General features: G+C 46.4%; 1 protein-coding gene across 1 annotated transcript in view; it reads left to right on the top strand.

Annotated features, from left to right (window-relative positions):
• NOTCH4 (notch receptor 4) overlaps positions 1-21241 on the top strand; it is a 68987-nt gene extending 47746 nt beyond the window's left edge. The window contains exons 20-26 of the mRNA XM_081935394.1: positions 285-507; positions 8247-8337; positions 8427-8556; positions 12078-12319; positions 14134-14281; positions 18088-18185; positions 19848-21241. Coding sequence (XP_081791520.1) covers positions 285-507; positions 8247-8337; positions 8427-8556; positions 12078-12319; positions 14134-14281; positions 18088-18185; positions 19848-20198 — 1283 coding nt within the window. The 3' untranslated portion in view covers positions 20199-21241. The remainder of the gene's footprint in view (positions 1-284; positions 508-8246; positions 8338-8426; positions 8557-12077; positions 12320-14133; positions 14282-18087; positions 18186-19847) is intronic.
• The last annotated feature ends 177 nt before the right edge of the window (positions 21242-21418 follow it).

The raw sequence follows: 21418 nt of genomic DNA, 5'->3' as shown, positions 1-21418 counted from the left end.
GAGCGTAAGGCATCTGTGCAATGCTCCTCTGAGCAGCTGGAGCATCGCAGGTGACAAGTACGCAGGCTTGCGCTGTGATGGATGCCTGGCCCCGTTGCACCATACTGGTTGCACCAGGATCTGGAACCCACCACTGACGGCCCCCCACTTTCTGGCCTGACACAGACTAGTGCTGGTCCACGGACTGGGGATTGGGGACCTCTGATGTAGACAGGTTCAAAAATGAGGGCAACGGGGAAGAGAATGAGACAGACATTTGACAATGTTCTTTTTCCCTCAAACAGATTCCAAGGTCTCCGTCTCCCATTTTTCTGGGCCCCTCATTTATTGCGTGGGTGTTGGGGCACTCGTGCTAGCTCTGGTGATCTTTATTGGGGTGTGGAGAATCCGTCGACCACAGCATCGGGAGCACGGATCACTTTGGCTCCCGCCAGGATTTGCACCCCGCCAAGGCAAGAAGCGTCGCTGTCGGAGGGATCCGGTGGGAGAAGATGCAATCAGACTGAAGTGAGTATTGAAAAGCGGTTTGGGGGCTTTGCTTGGAATGGAGCATAAGTAAGTCCTTAGGTTACGACAGCAATTGGGACCAGAACTGCTATTGCTAAATTACGCAGTTGTAAAGCATGACATCACATGACTGCGTCATTTAGCAATGGAAATTCTGGCAGTCCCAGTTGCTGTCATTAAGGTTGTTAAGCAAGGATATAATGTGACCGCAATTTCCGATTTCCTGATGGCTTTCCCATTGACTTTGCTTGTTGGAAGCCAACAGAGAATGTTGGAAATTGTAATAATATGACCACGGCTCACTGCAATGTTGTAATTACAAGCTGGAGGATCACAATCACACGACCAGGGGGACGCTACAATAGCTGGAACTCTGACAACCCCTTGTTCAGCACCATCACAAGTATTAACAGTTGCTGAATGATGGTAATAACCCAAGATCCATGCAGATAATTAAAGTTTCCCTCCAAGTCCGGGTGAGTTTAGGGTTATGCCCATGTCTTCCTTAAAGCCATAAGGAAGTGGCTGTAAAGGTATATGGGAATGGCTTTGGAATAACGGATCAAGTAGCAATAGCAATAGCATTTAGACTTACCCGTATTTTTCGGAGTATAAGATGCACCAAGATTTTGAAGAGGTAATTTTTTTAAAAAAAGTTTTTGTACTCTGCAGGCCTCCCCAAACTTTCTGCACACCTCATTTTTTGTGAAAAACGGGGCATGCAGAGAGTTTGAGAGGCCTGCAACATGCTCCTGGGGCAGGGGCGGGGCAAAAATGAGCTAAAAATGGTCTGTTTTTCGTAAAAAAAAAAAAGGCATGCATACTCTTTAGGGGGCTTGTAAAAAACGGCCCGTTTTTTGCTTGTTTTTGCCCTCCCCAGCCCCCAGGAGCACTTTGCAGGCCTCCCAAACCCTCTGCACGTCCATTTTTGTGAAGGGGGCGGGGTTTCGGGAAGCCAAAAATGCTGTATTCAATGTATAAGGTGTACCCAGATTTTCTTTCTCTCTTTTGGGGGGAAAAAGGTGCATCTTATACTCCAAAAAATATGGTGTATTCCGCTTCACAGTGTTTTATAGCCCTCTCTAAGCGGTTTACAGAGTTATCATCTTCCCCCAATAGTCTGGCTCCTCATTTTACTGATCTCAGAACAGGGGTGGGTTGCTGCCGGCATTATTGCCGGTTTGGCATGCTGCCGCCAAACCATTACCGGTTCGGTCGAACTGGTCCGAATGGGTAGGGAGCCACCACTGCCTCAGAAGAATGGAAAGCTGGGTCAACCGGCAGTCAGCAGAAGTCAACAGAAGTAGCCTGCAGTACTGCATTCTAACCACTACGCGGTGCTGTCTAGGGCAGAGATCTCCAAATTTGACAACCTTAAAACTTGTGGACCAACTCCTAGAATTCCACAACTTTTAGAACACAAGTCTTAAAAGTTGCCAAGGTTGGACAACCCTGGCCTAGGGAACCATCAAATAAGATACAGCATAGCCTGCAGCTGGGTAATTGGCAAAACGAGTCTCAGTCCTACCTTCTCAGGCAATAAAGGGAACAGCGGGATAATCATATTTTCAGACTTGCAAAAAGATTCCATTAAGGTAGCTTTTACAACAAAGTAAAAATTAGCTCATCTGGTATGTTTCCTGTTTGGCCTTACCTAGAAATGTAGCTGTATTGTGAGGACAGATGAGAAGATTATAGGAAGCTCGCTTCCTGTCATTCAGGATATGGCCTATAAGCGCTGTGTACTTAGAGCTAAAAGCATTGTTAGAGACCCTGCACACCCACTTCACGGTCTGTTTCTGTTGCTACTTCAAAGTATCTATCTAGAGCATACAATACCTTTGCCAGACCAATTCTCGAATACAGCTCATCTGTCTGGAACTGCATTGCATATCGGACATTAAAACAATTGAGCGAGTCCAGAGACATTTCACGAGAAGAGTCCTCCACTCCTCTGCTCGCAACAGAATACCTTATGCCCCCAGACTTGAAATTTTGGGCTTAGACAACTTGGAACTACGTTGCCTTTGGTCTGACCTAAGCATAGTACATAAAATTATATGCTGCAAGGTCCTACCTGTCAATGACTACTTCAGCTTCAACCACAACAATACATGAACACACAACAGATACAAACTTAAGGTAAACCGCTCCAAACTCAATTGCAGAAAATACGATTTCAGCAACAGAGTGGTCAACGCCTGGAATGCACTGCCTGACTCTGTGGTTTCTTCCCCAAACCCCTACAACTTTACCTTAGACTGGCTACTGTTGACCTCACCCCATTCCTAAGAGTTCTGTAAAAGGGGGCGTGCATAAGCGCACCAATGTGCCTACCGTCCCTGTCTAATGTGCCCATTTATTCATATCCATTTCATGTATTCAAAATCATGTTTATACTTACATCTGTTATCTTATACATGCTTGACATATAATAAATAACTAAATAGACAGACGTCCGGTTGTGAATCCCTTGTTGTGAAATGGGGCCCTGGGAGGCAGTTGGGCCTGCTGATAGTATACCTGGCTCCCCGCCATACATCAGCGACCCTGCCTGAGCTCCTCGAGCTAATCTCATCGGTGGCGGTTGAGACCCCCAAACTTTTAGTAATGGGGGACTTTAACCTGCCGTCAGTGGGAGAAGCTTCAGAGGGGGTTCGGGAGTTCATGGCTTCCATGACAGCCATGGACCTGACTCAAATGATTCAGGGCCCGACACACGAGGGAGGTCACACCTTGGACCTCGTTTTTGTCTCTCGCCAGTGGTTGAGTGATCTGGGAGGAGTGAATTTAACCATCACTCCTCTATCATGGTCAGATCACTCACTCCTCCGACTTGACTTCCCTGGTGCTACCCCTCGCTGCGGGGAGGCGGAACCGGAAAACACTAGATGGTTCCGCCCCAGGCGCTTAATGGAACCAGATAGGTTCCAGACGGAGCTTGGGCCACCTCCTGCAGCCCTGACCCGCCCTCGGGTAGAGGACCTGGTGGCCGCGTGGAATAATGCGACTACCGGGGCCTTGAACCGGGTGGCGCCTTTGCGGCCTCTCCGGCTGCAACGATCCACCCTGGCTCCTTGGTTCACCGAGGAGCTAAGGGTGATGAAGCGCCGCAAGAGATGCCTAGAGAGTCGTTGGAGATCCTCCCGATCCGAATTGGACCGAGCACAGGTACGAGCCCATTTAAGGACGTACCTAGTGGCATTGAGAACGGCTAAACGTCAATACTGTGCCGCTCTCATTGCATCCGCAGAGAACCGCCCTGCCGCCCTGTTTCGGGTGTCCCGCTCCCTTCTGTTTCAGAGGCCGCGGGAGGCCCCTCTACAGGGTAGAGCAGAGGAGTTTGGGAAATACCTGCTGGATAAAGTCGTTCAAATCCGGAAGGATTGGGTCCCCTTCAGTGGCCCAGTCGAGACGCCAGTGGCGAGTCTTGAGAAACCTTTTTGGGAGGAGTTTGACTTGGTTGCCATCGAGGATTTGGACAGATTGCGTGGACGACTGCGACCTACCACATGTTTGCTGGACCCGTGTCCCTCCTGGCTTGTACTGGCTTCCTGGGAGGTTACACGCGACTGGCTCCTGGGCCTAGTGAACGCTTCGTTGGGTGAGGGGTCTCTCCCGGCCGCCTTGAAAGAGGCGGTGGTGAGACCCTTGCTCAAGAAGCCTTCCCTGGACCCTACGGAGCTGGCCAATTATCGTCCTGTCTCCAACCTTCCCTTTTTGGCGAAGGTTGTAGAGAGTGTGGTGGCTTCTCAGTTCCCACGACATCTGGAGGAGAATGATTATCTAGACCCGCGCCAGTCCGGCTTTCGCCCTGGGCACAGCACTGAGACGGCCTTGGTCGCGTTGGTAGACGATCTCTGGAGGGCCAGAGATAGGGGTTGCTCCTCTATCCTGGTCCTATTAGACCTCTCGGCGGCTTTTGATACCATCGACCATGGTATCCTGTTGCACCGACTGGAGGGGTTGGGGGTCCGGGGCACCGTTTTGCGGTGGTTCGGCTCCTACCTCTCTGGCCGGACGCAACGTGTGTTGGCAGGGGGGCAGAGGTCGACCCTAAGCCCCCTTACTTGTGGGGTGCCACAGGGGTCGGTCCTCTCGCCGCTCCTGTTCAACACATACATGAAGCCGCTGGGTGAGATCATCCGTGGTTTCGGGGTGGGATATCATCTGTACGCTGATGATACTCAGCTGTACATTTCCACCCCGAACCACCCCAACGAGGCCATCGAAGTGATGTCCCGGTGTGTGGAAGCCGTACGGGTCTGGATGGATGACAACCGACTCAGGCTCAACCCTTCCAAGACGGAGTGGCTGTGGGTTCCGGCCCCCCGGTTCAACCAGATAATTCCATCTCTGGCCATTGGGGGCATTCAACTTGCCCCCGTGGAGCGGGCGCGCAATTTGGGCGTCCTCCTGGATGCCAGGCTGTCCATGGATGAACATGTGACAGCCGTGGCCAGGGGGGCGTTCCACCAGGTTCGCCTGGTGCGCCAATTGCGCCCCCTATTGGACCGGGACGCCTTACACACAGTCACCCATGCGCTGGTGACGTCTCGCCTGGACTACTGTAACGCTCTCTACATGGGGCTCCCCTTGAAATGCACTCGGAGACTGCAGTTGGTCCAGAATGCGGCCGCGCGGGTGATTATGGGGAGTACCAAGTACTCCCATGTGACACCTCTCCTGCGCGAGCTGCACTGGCTCCCTGTGGTCTATCGAGTGCGTTTCAAGGTTTTGATTACGATCTTTAAAGCGCTCCATGGCTCAGGACCTAGTTACCTGCGGGATCGTATTCTGCCCCATACATCCCTACGACCCATCCGCTCGCACAGAGAGGGACTTCTCCAGGTGCCGTCTACCAGACAGTGCCATGGGGCGGCGCCTAGGAGCAGAGCCTTCTCTGTGGTGGGCCCAGCCCTGTGGAATGACCTCCCCCCGGATATTAGGACTACTACTGACCTCCGCTCCTTCCGTGTCAAGCTCAAGACCCACCTTTTCCAAATAGCTGGCCTGGCTCGACCATAACTTAGTAACGCTCCTGATGGGTTTTTAATTTGGTAATTTTATTAGGGGATTTTAAATTGTGTTTTTTAACTGTCTTTCACTTAAGTCCATCCTCCTCCATGCACATATGTATATGTCTCTGTTTTTGTATATATGTTTGTCTTATGTGTATTTTTATCTGCTTGATTGTACGCCGCCCCGAGTCCTTCGGGAGAGGGGTGCGGCTAATCAAATAAAATTATTATTATTATTATTATTATTATTATTATTATTATTATTATTATTATTATTATTATTATTATTAATAACTAAATAACTAAATAACTAAATAACTAAATAACTAAATAACTAAATAACTAAATAACTAAATAACTAAATAACTAAATAACTAAATAACTAAATAACTAAATAACTAAATAACTAAATAACTAAATAAATAAATAAATAAATAAAAACTGTAGCAGGACTGCCAGATTCTCTAACAGCTTTGTTCCCTATGCCAGGGGTCTCCAACCTTGGCAACTTTAAGACTTGTGGACTTCAACTCCCAGAATTCCTCAGCCAGCAAAGCAAAGCCAGCAGAGCAAAGGTGGCTGAGGAATTCTGGGAGTTGGAGTCCACAAATCTTAAAGTTGCCAAGGTTGGAGACTCTTGCCCTAATGCCATACATCTGGTAAATTCCAAGATTCATTTTTTCTTGCCATGTACATGCATACATCCGAACCAGACTGTGTCTTTTCTCTGTGTCATATAATATATGTGGGTATACACATATTTTATTTATTTATTTGGTTAGTTAGTTAGTTAGTTAGTTAGTTAGTTGGTTGGTTGGTTAGTTAATGTACATTAGAGGTGGAGACTCTTTGAGAGCTGTATGCAACAAAATTTCTTTTTAATGTATGCCAATCCATGTACATTCAAAGTGACAATAGCTATCTAGGTCCATATTGCCCCCTTGTGGATTTCTTAAAAGATTGCCACAGATTGCAATTTCTTTTTGGTGTTCCATTCAAGAATTAACCTTTCTTTTTTTGAAGGTCAAACATAAATACGTTTACTTCCAATGTTTCTACTCCATCTAGGAGGCTGGGTAACCTCCTAAATGGAGAAAAAGTGCTTTTTCCCATTTAAAATGAACCAGAATTTGCAGTTTGACTCCCAAATCACAGCCATCCCACATGGTTGGACTCTTTAAGTCCTATAGTAAACCTGGTCAATATCATTAGGAAAACATCTCTCTGGGGAAGGCAGAACCCAAACCATTTATGTAATAATGGCAAAAATAAAAATGCAGCTAATGATTTAATATTTCTGGTATTTAAAGAAGAAAGTGATTTTTTCCCCCTGGGAGGAAGGAATTAGACACCTCATTTCAAACATATTATTTTGTAAAACTCGGGGGCTGATGAAGTCTTTCTTGCTTTGTTTACAAGTTTGTATTTCTACTTTTTTTGATGGTGGAAGAAAAGTGGAAGAGTCATCAAAGGTGCTCTAAAAATTTTCCCTGATTCAGATCTGAGCAGCTTCCACTTGAAAAGTCTCCAGCGACTATCGTGGAAAGGGCTTTTACTGTTAGAAGCCAAAAGAGAGTACTGATTTGGATGACTAAGATGATTTGGCCTAAATTAAGATGGTTTCAAATCTTCTAATCTAATGTTTCTCAACCTTGGCTACTTTCAGACATGTGGACTTCAACTCCCAGAATTCCCCAGCCAACATGCTGAGTTGATATCCACATGCCTTAAAGTAGCTAAGGTTGAGGAAATGGTACTGGTCCAGAGGTGATATTCAGCAGGTTCTGACCAGTTCTGGAGAACCAGTAGCAGAAATTTGGAGTAGTTCGAAGAACTGGTAAATACCACCTCTGACTGGCCCTGCCCCTATAGGAGAGGTTCCACAAATCTACCGTGCCATTTAGAACCGGTTCCAGCTCCCTCCCCACACCCGTCCGTACCATGCTTGCCCCGCCCGTCGCTCACTGATTGGCTGGCTTACCAATCGCCCCGCCCGCCTCTAAGAGTCCTATCTAAACCTTAAAGTTTTAAAGCTGTCAAGTTTGAACATCCCTGGTTTTTTTCCCCCAAAGGGTAGGGGTGCAAGGGTCTTGTAACTTGACAGCTTTAAGACTTTCGTGCTTCAAATGCCAGAGTTTCTGAGCTAACATTTTGGTTGCTAAGCAAGAGCGTTGTTAAGTGAATTTCACCACATTTTACAAGTTGGCCACCCCCACTCGGTCACATGGCTGGCAAGCCACTCCCACAAAACAGGCCACACCTACAGAAGAGGTTCTAAAATTTTTTGAATCCCACTACTGTCCCGCCCCCATCTATTCTCTGCCTCCTGAGTCCCAGCTGATTGGGAGGGAATGGAGATTTTGCAGTATCCTTCCCCTACCATGCCCACCAAGCCACACCCACCAAGCCATGCCATGCCCACAGAACCGGTAATAAAAAAAAAATTAATCCCACCACTGTACTGATCCCATTTCATGGATAAAAGCTGACTGAAATATTAGAATTTTTCTTCCAACTTCTGTATTACATCGAGCAAATTTAAGGGGTCCGTGGAAATCACAAGATGTGGAGAACATTTTTCTGCTTTTTTTGGGGGGGAGGCACCCATCAGCTTCTGTTGCTCAAGGCAACTGCTCTGCTATCTGAAGACCATGCTGGGCTTAATAAAATAATAATCTTTCTTCTTCTCAATTTCTTTTGCTCTCCTTACAAACACAGGCCAACAAAACTCAGTACTGAATTTGCAGAAGATCACGATATCTTCTCCAACCCCCATTTTGAAGGGACTTTGAACCCCAAAGATATACAGGTATTTATGCTGGTTGAAGAGGATGTGGGAAACGTCCATTCCACAGATGTTTTTGGGGGGTTCTCTTTACAATCACCTCTTCTGTGCAGGAGGATCTTGATCCCGTCCGGATCTCTGATCAAGGCCACGTGAAACCGAAGACACAGATGTTGGGGAACGTCGCAGTCCCAAACCTGGGGAAAGATGCCAGGCCAAAAGCAGCCAGAAATCAAGAGCCAAGTAAAAGAAGAAAGCTAATTAATAATGGAGAATACTTGTAGCTCAGGAGTAGACTTGAGAAATCCTTGATGTTGTTTTCTTGCAGACGTTTCATTAACCAAACTAAGTAACATCATCAGTGCTTGCAAGGAATGGGTCTTGCTCTCAGTTTATATTCTAGTGCAGGGCTGTCAAACTCGCAGCCCACGGGCTGGATGCATCACGTAAACCCACCCCCGCCAGGTTTAGCAAAGGGGGGAAAAAGTCCCGATACATCATGTGACACCGCATGACGATGTGAGTTTGACACCCCTGTTCTAGTGTCTTGCCCTGTCAGTCTTTGTGGGAGTGGTGTTGGAGGTTCTTTGGTTGGGCTGTTGGCTGTTGGCTTGTTTGCCAGTTCAACAATCCAAGGAAACAAGGAACTTTCTGACTGGAGAATTCTGGGAGTTGAGGTCCATACATCTCAAAATTGTCAAGTTTGAGACATTGTCAAGGAGAGAAGCAACCTGGAATTAAAGAGGAGCTTCCCAACGGTGAGGAAAATTAAGCGGTGGAATAGTTTGATGCCAGAACTTGTAGGTGCTGCCTCACTGGAGATTTAAAAAAAAACTGGACCATCACCAGTCTGAAATGGTATAGGGCCTATTGCTTGAGCAGGACGCTGGACTAGAAGACCTCCAAGGTCCCTTCCAGCTCTATTCTGATTGATTGGTTGGTTGATTGGTTGATTGATTGACACTGCTCTAAACCCTTTGTGATCCAAAACCTATTGGGCAAACCCAGGGAATTCAGGAACCAAAGGAAGAATTGTGCAACCTGAGCGAATATGCAGCATGCCAAATGTTGTAACAGCTTTTGCTGATGGTGTGATAACAAGCCAGCATTTCAGCTACGATTTTATACAAAGCCAGCTACATTTTTCATTGTCCTGTTTAGTAGCCAAGGAAGAAGAACATCGAGTTGCTTCCTCTAAAACCCAAATCGAGTTTACATTTGAATTATTTTCTTTGTATTTACAATACAGTATACCGAACGGGGTAAGATCTATAAAACAGGACCGCTTAGTTCAATGAGATGAGATCAGATCATGTTGTACTTGCCATGGGACATTGGGTTTGTTTCTTTGTGAGTGTTTATGAAGGGTGGATCTCCGGCTGCATTTTGCTGTTTTTTGTTGCTGGTGGCAAAATTCAGGAAATTGGCAGACTGCTGTGTTGCACAGTTTCCAAGAACAAATTGCTAAGCATGTATACTTCAAACAGCCAGACTAGCAAACGATTTTGTTCACTCCCCAGGCTAAGTAATAATAGGATGAGATTTTGGCTTCGAGCCACATGTGAAACAAACTATTGTGGTTTGTAATTTAGAGATTTTTGGCTGAGTTTTACATGGAAACACCTTGTTAAGGATACAGGGACTGTGTTTCCCCGAAAATTAAGACAGGGTCTTATTTTCTTTTGACCCCTGGAATAAGCACTTGGCCTTATTTTCAGGGAGGTCTTATTGTTTTTGAGGTGCAGGGGACGGTGAGCGTGGTCACCTCATGGCTGGTGCTGTGTTGCAATATTTTCAAGTAGGGCTTATTTTGGGGGGAGGGCTTCTTTTAACGCATGCACTCAAAAGCCCAAATTGGGCTTATTATTTGGGGAGGTCTTATTTTCAGGGAAACAGAGTAGTCCTTGACTTACAACCACAGAATTTCTATTGCTAAGCAAGGCGTTGGTTAAACGAGACAGGCCCAATTTTACAATCTTTTTCGCCTCTTGTTGTTAAGCAAATCACTGCGGTTGTTAAGTGAATCATGTGGCCGCTAAGCGAATCTGTCTTCTGACCCATTGATTTTGCTTGTCGGGAGCCTGCTTTTTCCTATTTCTACAGTGACCGTATTTTGTTGGAGCAAAACACAAATTAACGACAAGCAATGAACAAACTTGAAAAAGAGAAATCTGCAAATCTGAAACATATTCATAAGGATTAAATTTAAACAAATTAAAGGTTTATTTAATTTAGGTTTATAATTTTGCTTTAAAAAGAAAAAAATTAAGATGAAAACCAAGAAGTTACTGCAACACTGAATAAAGTGATTTAATGCCATTGCCATGGTTATGTGATCAAAAAATTTGGCAACGGACTCGTATTTATTACATAGTCGCATCGTTCTGAGGTCACGTAAACATCTTTTGCAAACTTCTGACAAGCGAAATCAATGGGGAAGCCAGATTCGCTTAAATAACTATGTTACTCACTTAACGATGGCACTGATTCGCTTAACAGCGGTGGCAAAAAAATGTTGTAAAATGGGGCAAAACTCACTTAACCATTGTTTCACCTAGCAATTAAAAATTGGGAGCTCATAAATGGAGGATTACCTGTAAGAGACAATTCTTTGGAAAGGGAAAGTATTGTTTAGTTTAGGTTACTTTACTTTATTGTCATTGCACCTCGTACAATGAAATTAAATGAGATCTTCAGTGTACAACGACAGTTCAGGTTGTGGTTGTTAAGGAATCATGCGCAGTCATTAAGCACAACATCAGGTGGTGGCTGGTTTCCTCATTGACTTGAACTTATTGGAAGCTGGCAGTGAAGATCACAAGTGGTGAGGATGTGGGAAGCTGTGACCATTGTAACTGTGTGCCGGTTGAGAAAGAAAAGAATAATATAAGAGGTAGCAGAGGGAAATGCATATATCTGTTGTTATATCCTATAACAGTAGAATCAAATTCCTGATCTGATCTACTTCAATTGAGATCACAATTGAGATTTACATCAGATCAGATCAATAGACTAGAATAATAGAGTTGGAAGGGACCTTGGAGGTCTTCTAGTCCAACCCCCTCCTCAGGCAGAAACCCTATAGCATTTCAGACAAATGTCTTTCCAACATCTTCTTAAAAACTTCCAGTGCTGGAGCATTCACAACTTATGGTGGCAAGTTGTTCCACTGATTAATCATTCTCACTGTCCAGAAATTTCTCCTCAGTTCTAGGTTGCTTCTCTCCTTGATTAGTTTCCACCCATTGTTTCTTGTTCCAGCCTCAGGTACTTAGGAGAATAGCTTGACTCCCAGTTCTTTGGGGCAGCCCCTCAAATATTGGAACACTGCTGTCATGTCGTCCCTAGTCCTTCTTTTCATTAAACTAGACATACCCAATTCCATAACTTTTAGCCTTCATCCTTGTTGCTCTTCTCTGCACTTTTTCTAGAGTCTCCACATCTTTTCTACATCGTGGCGACCAGAACTGAATGCAGTATTCCAAGTGTGGCCTCACCAAGGCATTATAAAGTGGTATTAACACTTCACGTGATCTTGATTCTATCCCTCTGTTGATGCAGCCTAGAACTGTGTTGGCTTTTTTGGCAGCTGCAGCTCACCGCTGGCTCTTAATTAAGTGATTAAATCCCTCTCACAGTTACTACTATTGAGAGACCAGAATGAGAAAGCTCTCTATCCAAAACCTTTCAAAGGATTGCAAACCGAGCTAAAGTAGCCAATCCTATCTTCATGCGTGCTTCAGGTATGCTCTTTATGCTTCCAGCTTGTGGCCTGACTCCACCAATGTCCTTGGCTTGTTCTTCCGGGTTGAAGGTGGAGAGTTCTTGGACAGACAAGCAAATGGAGAACTTCGGAGAGACGCCTCTTCACTTAGCAGCTCGATACTCTCGTGCAGATGCTACCCGCAGACTCCTGACAGCTGGAGCCGATGTTAACGCTCGGGACCAATGGGGACGGACCCCCTTGCACAGCGCGATAGCAGCCGATGCTTTGGGGGTATTCCAGGTCAGAAAAAAGAGAAAATAGGATTAATATAAATAGAACCGAAAGACGCTTGGTCAGGCTTTCCAGATTCTGTTGTTATATATATAGGTAGTCCTTGACTGAAACACTAGTGGCTCAGTGTTAAGACATGAGCATGTCGATCAGAAAAGTTGGCAGTTTGGCGGTTCGAATCCCTAGCGCCGCATAACAAAGTGAGTTCCTGTTACTTGATCCAGCTTCTGCCAACCTAGCAGTTAGAAGCATGTAAAAATGCAAGTAGAAAAATAGGAACCACCTTTGGTGGGAAGGTAAAAGTGTTCTGTGCGCCTTCGGCGTTTAGTCATGCTGGCCAAATGACCACGGAGATGTCTTCGAACAGCACTGGCTCTTCAGCTTTGAAATGGAGATGAGCACCACCCCCTAGAGCAGTGATGGCGAACCTATGGCACGCGTGCCACAGGTGGCACGCGGAGCCATTTGTCAGGGCACACGAGGCGCTGGCCAGCTGAGTTCATCCTTTTTTAAAGCCATTTTTCGCCCTCCCCAGGATCCAGAGGCTTTATAGGAGCCTGGGGAGGGCGAAAAGAGCCTCCCCCGCCCCCGAAGGCCCTCCGGAGGCTTCAGGAGTTTCCCTGAAGCCTCCGGAGCGCAAAAAAACGGCCCTATGGGTAAACCGGAAGTTCAGGAACGGACTTCCGGTTTGCTCAGAGGGTTGTTATGACTGCTCCGGGGGCTTCAGGGAAGTGCCCTGAAGGTCCCTGAAGCCTCCGGAGGGCTTCCAGGGGGGCGGGAGGCTGTTTTCACCCTCCACATGCTCCTATAAAACCTCTGGAGCCTTGGGAGGGCAAAAAAAGCATGCAAAAAATGGGGGGGAGCACCTGTAGCGCGCGCATGTGCACTGGGGGGATCGCGCAGTGCATTATGGGTGCGGCACGCCCGCACACTACCCCCCCTGCGCTCCCCCCACTTATGGCACACGAGCCAAAAAAGGTTCACCATCGCTGCCCTAGAGTCAGGAACAACTAGCACATACTGTATGTGCAAGGGGAATCTTTACCTTCACCTTAATCCTTGACTTAATAATCAGTTGCTTAATGACTGATTGAAATTGCAGTGGAACCCCCAAAAGGGAGGGAACCAGGTCATAAGTACCCCCAAAAAATACTTATGACCTGGTTCTGATGACTTATGACCAGTCCTCATATTTACTACAGCTTCTCCATCATCACCTGATCAAAATTCAAGGGCTTGGCAACTGGCATGTACTTATGACAGTTGCAACATGCCAGGATCATGTGACCGCCACTTCTGACTTAATAGCCTTGCGGGGGCTTGCAGAGTGCTCCTGGGGGTGGGTGGGGGCAAAAACGACCAAAAAACAGCTTGTTTTTCGCAAAAACGGGCCCATTTTTTTGTCAGGAAAATTGCATGCATATCCTTATGGAGGCTTATAGAGTGCTGCTGGGGGCTGGGGGGGACAAAAAACGGCCCTTTTTTGCTCATTTATGCCCTCCCCAGCCCCCTGGAGCTGTCTGGAAGCCTCCATAAGGCTATGCACGGCCATTTTGGTGAAGGGACGGGGCTTCGTAAGGCACAAAATGCTGTATTCGGTGTATAAGACGCTCCCAGATTTTCACTCTCTTTTTTGAGGGAAAAAGGTGCGTCTTATACTTCGAAAAATACGGTAACTGTAATTTGATTTCCCACGTAGAATAAATGCCGAAGTGAATAATTTGCTGAAAATTGAGATTAGCTCCTCATGAGGTAAAGTGATTTAGCAGTAAAACTTCGCCCCTCAAACTTTGCATTTTGCTCTTTGCGCTTGCGTCCATCAGATCCTTCTCCGGCAGAGACAGACAGACCTGGATGCTTCGGCAGACGATGGCACCACCCCTCTCATTCTCGCCACACGGCTCGGGGTCGAAAATATGGTGGAAGAGCTGGTGGCCAACCATGCAGACATCCATGCCGTAGATAAGAGAGGTGAGGTTCGTGGTGGCTCCAAGATGCTGGCTGAGTTACTAGCTGAGGTCGTGTTAATGACAACTCTTCTAGGGAACTGTGGTTTCCGGCCTTCCGGAACTTCCAGGTGGCCGATTTGTCTTCCTCCCTGAGCCTCCGCACGGGCCCTGCACTTACTTCCCATCCAAAACGGGCCATGTGGAGATTCCTGGGAGGGGTGGGCGGGGCGACGCCAGCCAGAGGTGGGATTTGGAGGTTCTCTGAACTGTTAGCTATGGGTTCTCCCAAACCAGGGCGAACCCGTAGCAGCCCACCCCGGGCAGAAGTGAATAGTGGTTGTCCTTCTCTTCTCTCTTGAAGGTCTGTTAGGTTCCACGTACAAAGACAGCAACCTTCAAAATTATCGGAGTGGGTGTTACATAGACAAGAGATGAGTTTTATTTTCTGCCCCAGAAGACAGAATGAGATTTAATGGTTGTACATTCTCTCTCTCTCTCTCTCTCTCTCTCTCTATCTATCTATCTCTATCTCTATCTCTATCTCTATCTTATCTATCTATCATCTATCATCTATCTATCTATCTATCATCTATCTATCTATCTATCTATCTATCTATCTATCTATCTATCTATCTATCTATCTATCTCTATATCTATCTTGCTATCTAGCTATCTCTATCTCTACATATCTAGCTATCTATATCTACATATCTAGTTATCTAGCTATCTCTATATCTACATCTCTCTCTCTCTCTCATCTATCTATCTATCTCTATCTCTATATCTCTATCTCTATCTAGCTATCTAGCTATCTACATATCTAGCTATCTCTATATCTACATATCTAGCTATCTAGCTATCTCTATATCTACATATCTAGCTATATCTATCTATCTATCTATCTATCTATCTATCTATCTATCTATCTATCTATCTATCTATCATCTATCTATCTATCTATCTAGCTATCTAGCTATCTAGCTATCTAGCTATCTAGCTATCTAGCTATCTATATCTACATATCTAGCTATCTATATCTACATATCTAGTTATCTAGCTATCTATATCTACATCTCTGTCTCTCTCTCATCTATCTATCTATCTCTATCTCTATCTCTATCTCTATCTCTATCTAGCTATCTACATATCTAGCTATCTCTATATCTACATATCTAGCTATCTAGCTATCTCTATATCTACATATCTATCTATCTATCTATCTATCTATCTATCTATCTATCTATCTATCTATCTATCTATCTATCTATCTCTATCTCTATCTATCATCTATCTATCTATCTATCTATCTATCTATCTATCTATCTATCTATCTATCATCTATCATCTATCTAGCTAAAGATATATATCTATATCTATATGTATATCTATCTATACATACATACATACATAACACAGAATAACAGAGTTGGAAGGGACCTTGGAGGTCTTCTAGTCCAACGCACTCCTCAGAGAGGAAGTGCTCTATAATCATCTATTCACAGCATTGATAAACCAACTCATTTGGCCGATGCTGAAAAGAACACATGAGCAAAACAATCCAGAATATTCTAACAATTTATATAAACAAAATTTATGACACAACACATAAGTTCCTCTAATCACTATAGGATACAAAAGTCCAGTGAAATAAGACCGTTTAAAGACCTTCCTAGATACCAGGGAGTAGGTGTTAAACACACCTTTTAGGGAGGTATAATATGGAGGCTACTACCAAGAAAATCTGCCTCCTTGTGTGGAGGTAAAACATTATACAAGAAGAAGTTTATTCAATCAGATTCAATCTTCTTCCATTTACATGTCCTCCAGTGTGCGAACTTCAATTCCCAGAATTCTCAGTAAGTAATGCATTTTATGGGGAATTCCAGGAGTGGAAATCTAACACATCTGGAGTGTGCCCTAATTGGAGAATTTGGTCTTGACAATAAAAGCTATTGAATAACTGAATCCTATTGATGCAGTAGAATTAATAGTGTTATTTAAGCAATGAATGAACCAACGATCTTAGATTTCCTACTGAGGTAAGACAGTTTTCGCCCTCCCAGAAACTCGAGGAAAGCTTCCGGAGCCTGGGGAAGGCGAAAACCGCCTCCTCCCCCCGCAGTGGTGCAGGAGACCAATTAGGTCATGCCCACCATGGTCACGCCCACCCAGCAACCGAGCAGAGAACCTGTTGCTGAAATTTTTGAAGCCCACACCTGCTTCTGCCAATTCTTAGTCTGAAAGTATAGTTAACCTAACATGAGGACATTTTGAAGCCAGAGCCATCTGGAATGTGCCAGGTTGAAGGTCTAGCCAACAGACATGCTTGGCTAGGAGCTGTGATCTTTGAATGCCGACCTCTCTTGGGACACCAGGTTGAGGAGGGTCAGTCTTGGGGGGGGGGGGGGAGAAACCTTTTTCCATTATCTACTTATTCTACATTAGAATCCAGGACAGGATTCTAAACTTTCTCAGAATTTCTTAAAGTAGTGGAAGGAAAAATTCAGAGATGGTTTGCCCACCATTATTGAATCAAGTCCAATAGTCTATGGAGATTCTCAGTCATCTGGGTCACATTTGTCCCAAAAGTGTTTTTTCAAGAAGCAACTGGACTTTCTGTTTTTACTTTTGAAGATGTTTCGCTGCTCATCCAAGAAGCTTCTTCAGCTCCGACTGGATGGTAATAGAAGGATTTATATTCCTTGCAGACAGCTGGTCATTTGCATCCTTTTAGCGAGCCATTGAGGGGGACCTGGACGACACAGATAAGCCTCCAGGTGGCCTCAACGACTCTTTAAAAGGATGCAAATGACCAGCTGTCTGAAACAGGGATGTGCTGTCAGGGGAGGCAGGGGAGGCAGAGCCTCACCGCTCTCATCATGAAAATAAAAAAAAGGGAGCCTTCTGCATATTTGGTCCGGGAATAGGAATCCTCTCTCTCCTGGACACATCCCGCCTTCCTCCTGGGAGTGGCCAGCTTTCACCACACAGGCCCCGCCCACAGCCTTCCTCCAAATTGCACAGATGGCTGTACCCACCCAAGCCTTCCCAGCTAACTCCAGTTCCAGAGAACGAGGGACCTTGTAAGGATGCCACCCCATCAGAAGAGGCCACGGGGCAGACGACGGTGGAATGAATCCTCACTCTCTGCGCGAGGACACTGTGGGTCAGTGGTGACAGCCTTGGGCCCGGCGAAATTTGCAGGGCAGTGGCTTGGATTGGTGGCATATCCAAGGGCAGTGTGGAGAAATAAAGAAAATAAAAAAAAGGGAAAAGGCGCTGAGGAGCCTTCTGCACACTTGGTCTGGGAATAGGACCATGTGCGCAGGAGGCTCCTCTAGCCTCAGCCTCCCACCTGCACATGTGGTCCCATTCCCTGCCTTCCTGAGTCAACATGAAGGGGACCGCGGAGCGCGAGCGCAAGCCGCGGTCCCCTTCATGTTGACTCAGGAAGGCGGGGAATGGGATCACGTGTGCAGGAGGCTGAGGCAGCTTCAGCCTCCTGCACACGTGGTCCCATTCCCCGCCTTCCTGAGTCAACATGAAGGGGGCCGTGGAGCGCGCTGATGACGTCACCAGCCTCACCAGCCATAAACCTCACCACACGTCACTGGTCTGAAAGGAGTATAAGTCCTTCCATTTCCCCACCATCCATTCACAGCTGAAGAAGCTTCTTGGATGAAAAGCAAAACGTCTTCTAAGAAAAACCAGAAAGTCCAGTTGCCTCTTGAAAAAAAAAGCACCTTTGGGTGAATCAAGTCCAGTTTCCCATCCACCATCCTAGACGCGAATTCTTTGCTTCATGCCTGGATTTCTCCTGCCTCGCAGGGAAGAGCGCTCTCCACTGGGCTGCAGCCGTCAACAACGTCCGGGCCGCCCTCATTCTGCTGAGGAACGGAGCTGACAAGGACGTTCTAGATAATCAGGTAATGTTCCTTTGCTCGCTTAACACCTGTCTCGCTTAGCAACACACATTTTGAGCTCCACTGTGGCCGTATGTCGAGGACTACCTGTATTTAGCAAAAACGCCATGCAATAAAATTGCTTGAGCTTGAGTGCCAGCGAGTGCATCATAATTCAAAAATTCATTTATTCCTAACCTGGACTATTGCAGTTGAGTTTGGTAATCAAGGATGTGACACTAACAATGGTCCCAGATCATTTCTTCACTCTCTTAGAAGAAGAATAGAATAGAGCTGGAAGAGACCTTGGAGGTCTTCTAGTCCAACCCCGCTCAAGCAAGGGACTCTCTACCATTTCAGATAAGTGACTGTCCAGTCTCTTCTTAAAAATCTCCAGTGATGGAGTGCCCACAATTTCTGAAGGCAAAGCTGTTTCACTGGTTAATTGTCCTATTAGTAAATCTCTCCTTAATTTCAGATTGCTTCTCTCTTCATTTGGTTTCCAACCATTGTTTCTTGACCTGCCCTCTGATGGTTAGGCTAAAAGAATCCCTTATAGGAGAGAAAAAGATGTCATTATCACATTATTAATACATTATTAATGTATTAAATACATTGTTGGGGGCTTTATGTGGGTTGTGCAGTCCCCTCATCTAACTGCAATCATTGAATAAACTATGCCTGTGAATAGTGCTTCAATCAATTAATCAATCAATCGGAATAGAGCTGGACTTGGAGGTCTTCTAGTCCAACCCGACTCAACCAGGGGACCGTATACAGGTGATGGCGAACCTTTTGTGGCTCGCATGCCAAAAGTGGGGAGAGCGCAGGGGAGTCATGCGCAGGCATGCCACACCCATAATGCTATGCGTATGACCCCAGCGCGCATGTGCGCATGACCAGCACTCCCCCCCTCATTTTTGGTGTGCTTTTTTCGCCCGCCCCAGGCTTCAGAGACTTTATAGGAGCCTGGGGAGGGCGAAAACAGCCTCCCCTGCCCCACTTGGAGGACGTCTGGAGGCTTCAGGAGCTTCCCTGAAGCCTCCGAAGCGCGAAAAACCGGCCCTATGGGCAAACCGGAAGTTCGGGAACTGACTTCCAGTTTGCTCGTAGGATCGTTTTTTGCCCTCCAGAGCCTTCAGGGAAGCCTCCTGACGGCTCCGGAGGGCTAAAACTGGCTCTATGAGCAAACCAGAAGTACATTCCCAAACTTCCGGTTTGCCTCTAGGGCCAGTTTTTCGTGCTCCGGAGGCTTCAGGGAAGCTCCTGAAGCTTCCAGAGGGCGAAAAATTGCCTCAAAAGAAGGCCAGCTGACAGGGCAACGCCTCGTGTGCCTGGACAAATGGCTCCGCATGCCACCTGTGGCACGCGTGCCATAGGTTCGCCATCACAGCCCTATACCATTTCAGACAAGTGGCTGTCCATCTTAAAAACCTCCAGTGATGAAGCACCTACAACTTCTGAAGGCAAAGCTGTTCCACTGGTTAATTGTCCTAATTACGAAGTTTCACTTTAATTCCTAGTTGCTTCTCTCCTTGATTAGTTTCCATCCATTGTTTCTTGTCCTGCCCTCTGCTGCTTTGGAGAATAATTTAACTTCCTCCTCTTCATGGCAACCTCTCAAATACTGGAATCCTGCTTTCATGGCACCCCTAATTCTTCTTTGTCCCATTTCACTGTTTGCAGGCCCAGACCCCTCTGTTCCTGGCCGCCCGGGAGGGAAGCTATCAGGCAGCATGTCTTCTTCTGCAACACGGCGCCAAGCAGAACCTCCGCAACCACACGGGTCGCCTCCCCAAAGACATAGCCCTTGAGCGTCTGCACCACGATATCCTCTCTCTCCTGGACACATCCCGCCTTCCTCCTGGGAGTGGCCAGCTTTCACCACACAGGCCCCGCCCACAGCCTTCCTCCAAATTGCACAGATGGCCGTACCCACCCAAGCCTTCCCAGCTAACTCCCGTTCCAGAGAACGAGGGACCTTGTAAGGATGCCACCCCATCAGAAGAGGCCACGGGGCAGACGACGGTGGAGTGAATCCTCACTCTCTGTGTGAGGACACTGTGGGTCAGTGGTGACAGCCTTGGGCCCGGCGAAATTTGCAGGGCAGTGGCTTGGATTGGTGGCATATCCAAGGGCAGTGTGGAGAAATAAAGAAATTCCAGCAGTGACCTCAAAGAGCTCCAGATGTTTCTGCTGTCACGTGTGACTCCTAAGGTCACCTTACAAAATATGAAGCATACAGAAGGCAGGTCATCCCACCTCGCTAGATCTTCCCCAGAACATCTTCCAGATGTGTTGGACTTCAACTGAGAATTCGGGGCGGTGGCCCCGACAGCAGGATTTCAGCCCATTTGGGAAGGAGGAGAATGGAAAAGACCACAATTCGGCCATTGACCTGAGAGGACGTCTCTTCAAACTCATTGAGACTCACTGCTTAGGTTGCCTTCCTACAGCTGTCTTCAGAGTTGGTCTCTTCGGTCTCAGGGAAGGATTGAATAACCTGGCAATTTAGGCTGCTGAGAATTCTAGAAGTTGAAGTCCAACATATATGGAGGGCAGGAAAAGCAGATGTGGGATGGGAATGGATGATCTCAATCTAGAAGTTTTCCTCAAACCTTCCACCCCATTTTTTCTAATTTGTTCATTCCATCATTTTGCCACGCAGCTCACCATCAACTGAGAACGTGCCAGGTGGACTTCTCTAAGGAACGGAATGTTGCTACCGATTATTATATTCAATGTGCAAAAGCCTACAGGCACGAAATAAAAAGTTAAAACTTTTCCCCAAACTGAATTCAGTTCCTGGTGATTTCATTTGTATACGAGATTCCTTAGGTCTGTGATGGCGAACCTAGGTGGCATGCAGAGACCGCTCTGTGGACGCACGTGCCGTTGCCAGCAGCACGTCTGGGTTCCGTAAGCTGGCGGGTGTGCATGCACACGACAGAATCCGGAAGTGTAGTTGACCATCCAGCGCACATGCGTATCGGCAGCTCTCTTCCAGGTTTTGGTGCTTCGGTGCACGCATGCACTCCATGCCACCACTGCCTTAGGTGAAAGTTTTCACCTGTTTTCACAGTAATAATTACCGTATTTTTCAGAGTATAAGACGCACCCCTTTCCCTCAAAAAAGTGGCTGAAAATCTGGGTGCGTCTTATACACCAAATACAGCATTTTTTTGCCTCCTGAAACCCCGCCCCCTTCACCAAATTGGCCATGCATAGCTTGTAGGTGGTTTTCAGAGAGCTCCTAG

The sequence above is a fragment of the Natrix helvetica genome (assembly GCF_964273705.1).
Source record: "Natrix helvetica genome assembly, chromosome: 1".
Lineage (NCBI taxonomy): Eukaryota > Metazoa > Chordata > Lepidosauria > Squamata > Natricidae > Natrix > Natrix helvetica.
This window is presented reverse-complemented; position numbering and strand designations above follow the sequence as displayed.